Consider the following 3681-nt stretch of genomic DNA (forward strand, 5'->3'; position numbering starts at 1 on the left):
GGTAGGTCACTCGCCACGCCGCTCGCTTGGTCTGCTCGGCTGGTCACTCGCTCAGCTGCTCTCTTGGTCTGCTCGAGCACTCGACCCTTTGTCCGGTCGGACATTTGGTCGATCTGCTCGCTCGGCGGCTCTGCCCACTCAACACTGTGCAGTCTACCTTCAACACTTAACAGAAAATCAACTCCTACTGACAGTCTTAGATTAACTACTCAAATCATCTTGACATATAAATTGAATTGAATTTAATATATTTAAATTTAACTAATTCTTCAATATCTCCCGTAATAAATTATTTTATTGAACAATATGTGCTTCCTTATTTGAGTATTAGAACCAAAGTAATTTAGAATAAAACTTTCAATGACCAGTGTTACAGTGGCTGATTTGACAAATTCTTTCTTACTGCCTTAATCAGTCATAGAATGATGGGGTTGATCAACAGAGACATGACTTGATTCATGGTTTCTCCATCAGCTTTGCCATATCCATCTCCATTCTGGTAGAAGAATTGTGAAGCTCGAGCTATGTCCATTGCCACTGTCTTCAACATCTCCTCGAACGAAGACGCAGCAGCCCGATCTCCATTCATACACCTCCAGTTACCTCGTATTAGCTCCTTCACCTGCTCACGAGCCACTCCCTCTGAAACACCTCTCTCGTGCATGCAACACTGAATGGATTTTGGAACATCTCCTCGCTCAATTTCCGCCTATATATATATAAACATTAATTATATATAAAGCAAGATCAGAGCCGCATGATTTTAACAATCCCTTTCTCAATACATGTGTATATATATATATATATACCGTTGAAGTAGCTAAGTCGTTATAAAGTCGACCGAGCATGGAAGAGGGCTTTGCAATGGCCAGGTACTCTGAGAAACGCTCCAAGTCTTGCTTGGTTAAGTCGTCGGCCATGCAGTAAGCATTCGTGAAGATGGCAGGGCCTGATATGGAAATCCATGTGTTGTCCAAATATTCATTAACGGTTGGTGTGTAACCTCGGTGATACCATTTTGCCTCCACCAGATATGCTTTGCACAGATCTGCCCACTGAATTAAACAGATCCCCAAAAGAATCACATGCATGTTCCCATACTGAAGAACAAGGAGTTAATTAATTACTAATTAAGTGCTTGCTACTTACTGATCTCTTGAGGTAAGGTATTACGTCCAGTCCCTTCTCCTTCATCACCTTATAGCCATCGTCGTTTATCGTGTTGAAAAGCGCAAGGAATAAGATCTTCATGTAGTCTGGCAGTTGCTCGATCGCGTTAATATCCCATCTGATGATGAAGTTCATTTTTCCAACAGCACAAGTAATTAGTGTCTTCTAAAATTTCTCTGTTAATTGTATATATTCTGATGTTAAATTTCTCTTCACCTATCGACGACACGAGTGAAGAGCTCAAGCTCATCCAGGTTACCATAGACGTCGTAGACATCATCGATCATTGTGACAAAGCAGTTTCCTTTTGTTTGTGCGTCTCTGAAGCTCGAGTGCTCTGGTTCAAATGCCCAGCCCACTGTCCATAAGTAGTTCTCAGTCAATCTGTCTCTGGAGAATGGTAATTTCTCAACAACTCCGAGATTTGCCCACCATCTATATATATATATGTAATTAATCATCATTCGGTTTTGAACTTGAAAAAATAATATAACTTAATTAGCTTCTTCACCTAGAGAGAGCACTGAGTTCTTTCTTGTAGATGCTCTGGACTGAGTTGAAGTCCAGCTTAGCAAATTCAAGTAGAAGAGGGTTGTTAATGGCCATGACCTCTCTTTGGCATGCTTCAATGAACCACCTGGCGTGCAGTCTCTCCATCCTCCAATTCAATGGAAGTTCCAGAGCATGTGCCGCTCTCTCTTGAAGCTTCATATCAGAGCCTTCTTCTAAGAGATTTTTGAGGTGTTCAGTCGTTAATTCCATGGCTTCTTGCAGAACCATCTCTCCATCTTTTTCATAATAAGAAGCCTCATACAAACTCAGCATTCCTTCCGTGTGGTTCTTGAGACCGTCTCTAAAGTGGCCTTTCTCATCTCTGAATTCCTCAAAAATGTCTTCATTCAGAAATTAAGAAAATTAGTTGTGAACAATTATTTTAGATGTGAATTTTGATCGATCACCTTCAGAAATGGAGAAGCCATTTTCCCTGAGAAGCCTGAAGAGCAATGCGGAGGCGTGAAGGTCATCCTTAAATGCCGAGCTTATCTCTTCTAAAGACGAGTGAAGATTTCTCAAACAGCCTTTAATGTCGTCTTTGAAATGATAAGCTACTCCTAGCTGCTGCAGGTGGTCGATCAACCGGAGCTGCTCTTCCACTTCCTTCTTCTCGCATATCACTTCTGCAATTCTCTCTTTCAGCAACATCAGTCTCTTTGTCTGGTCCTTCTCCTCCACCTTCAACTAATTAACTTCTGATTTTAAACTTAAAACTATCGAAACGGAAGAAAGATAATGAAACAGAGGTCGAGGGAGTGATCTCCTAACCGGAGGCTCAACAGTGATCAGCGACTGTATGTAGTCATTGCTCCACATGTTGGGCTGGTAATGGGCCGATCTTCTGGCCGCCTCCGGCGATTGCCGATAGGCAGTGCAGTACTGGACGAGTCGGTGGCATGGCTGCTTGGCGGCGGTGGATCGCCGGAGAGCACGGAAAGGGAAGTATGATGGTGGAGCAAGGAGGAGAGACATGTTAACGGTACGACTGCCGATATTTTACTTGGATTTCCAGATGATCCGATGATCTATGCATAGAACTGGAAGGCCAGGGGGCATTATTTATGCAAAGCGGGGCGGAGGAACAAGTGAGCTACAAAATGAATGTTTTTTTTTAATTTAAAATTTATTTATTTTTATTATTCTTCTAAATATTTTTGATTTGCGTGAAGGCAAACTATTTTATAATCTAGTCAAATAAGCTATGTAGCTCGTAAATATTTTTGAAAAATTTTGCCACAAAGTCTCTGGAAGGTGATTATTATCTAACTTCGGTCACTAATTTTATTAATGTATTGGGGAGCTTCTTTTGGACAATACTCTCAACCACCCTTAAAAGAGAAAAAAATGATACCTTTTATAATTATTTACCAGACAAATATTATTATTATTATTATTATTATTATTATTCCAACGGATATATCATTGAAAAAATAAATAAAAGATATTTGTTTCCACTCCACAGATTGCATTTGTCTTGTTGTTCACTTTTCCCTCTGGATTAATTAATCAGACTAATTTGGGGGTGATGAAGATGCATGACCGAGTCTATATATACTGGTCTCTTGAGGTGGTGGTTAAGATATGAAATATTATTATATAAAATCATGGGATTAAAATTTGATAAATCTAAGTATGTCTTTTTTCATGTCTTATCCATTTATACTAATGATTAGTAGTCACCTGTGATTTACCTCCTCTGTATTGATCTAGAGACGGATTGACGGGATGCTGCGGACGAGCGAATCACCTTTGTCTATATATTAAAAGAAATCATTTTTAGTCGCATTAGATATTTAGTTTATGTTGATTAATTTTAGAGATTATCGCCTTAGATCTATAAAAAATTTTCACTGATCATCAGAGTAAATTAGAAAGCACTTGCAACATGCGACAAATTAGCTCAATGTTCTTAGGTCAACAATACGTTAAGAGAAATTCATCTGCTAAGTAATCAAA

The 3681-nt window shown here is 39.5% G+C and overlaps 1 protein-coding gene across 2 annotated transcripts; it reads right to left on the reverse strand.

The window, feature by feature from the left end:
• Positions 1-277: 277 nt before the first annotated feature.
• On the reverse strand, positions 278-2779 carry LOC122042322 (terpene synthase 10-like). Of its 2 annotated transcripts, none has more exons than XM_042602364.1 (7): positions 2494-2779; positions 2130-2403; positions 1682-2063; positions 1387-1605; positions 1150-1288; positions 810-1055; positions 278-709 (listed from the first exon to the last, which is right to left on the reverse strand). In XM_042602364.1, exons 1-7 carry the CDS (start codon positions 2695-2697, stop codon positions 416-418), a joined length of 1758 nt encoding a protein of 585 aa, XP_042458298.1. In that variant the 5' UTR covers positions 2698-2779; the 3' UTR covers positions 278-415. The 2 variants fall into 2 exon arrangements, with proteins under 2 accessions (XP_042458298.1, XP_042458297.1); XM_042602363.1 differs by having other exon boundaries at positions 2130-2409.
• Between the last annotated feature and the right edge of the window lie 902 nt (positions 2780-3681).

This window comes from Zingiber officinale, chromosome 2A, assembly GCF_018446385.1.
Source record: "Zingiber officinale cultivar Zhangliang chromosome 2A, Zo_v1.1, whole genome shotgun sequence".
NCBI classification, from domain to species: domain Eukaryota; kingdom Viridiplantae; phylum Streptophyta; class Magnoliopsida; order Zingiberales; family Zingiberaceae; genus Zingiber; species Zingiber officinale.

Excerpts from the sequence above, each read along its gene's own strand:
- LOC122042322 (XM_042602363.1), bottom strand. The coding sequence starts at position 2,697 with ATGTCTCTCCTCCTTGCTCCACCATCATACTTCCCTTTCCGTGCTCTC. Across the intron at positions 2,410-2,493 it reads TGATCACTGTTGAGCCTCCG|TTGAAGGTGGAGGAGAAGGA; the intron begins GTTAGGAGATCA and ends GAAGTTAATTAG. Across the intron at positions 710-809 it reads ACGACTTAGCTACTTCAACG|GCGGAAATTGAGCGAGGAGA; the intron begins GTATATATATAT and ends ATATATATATAG.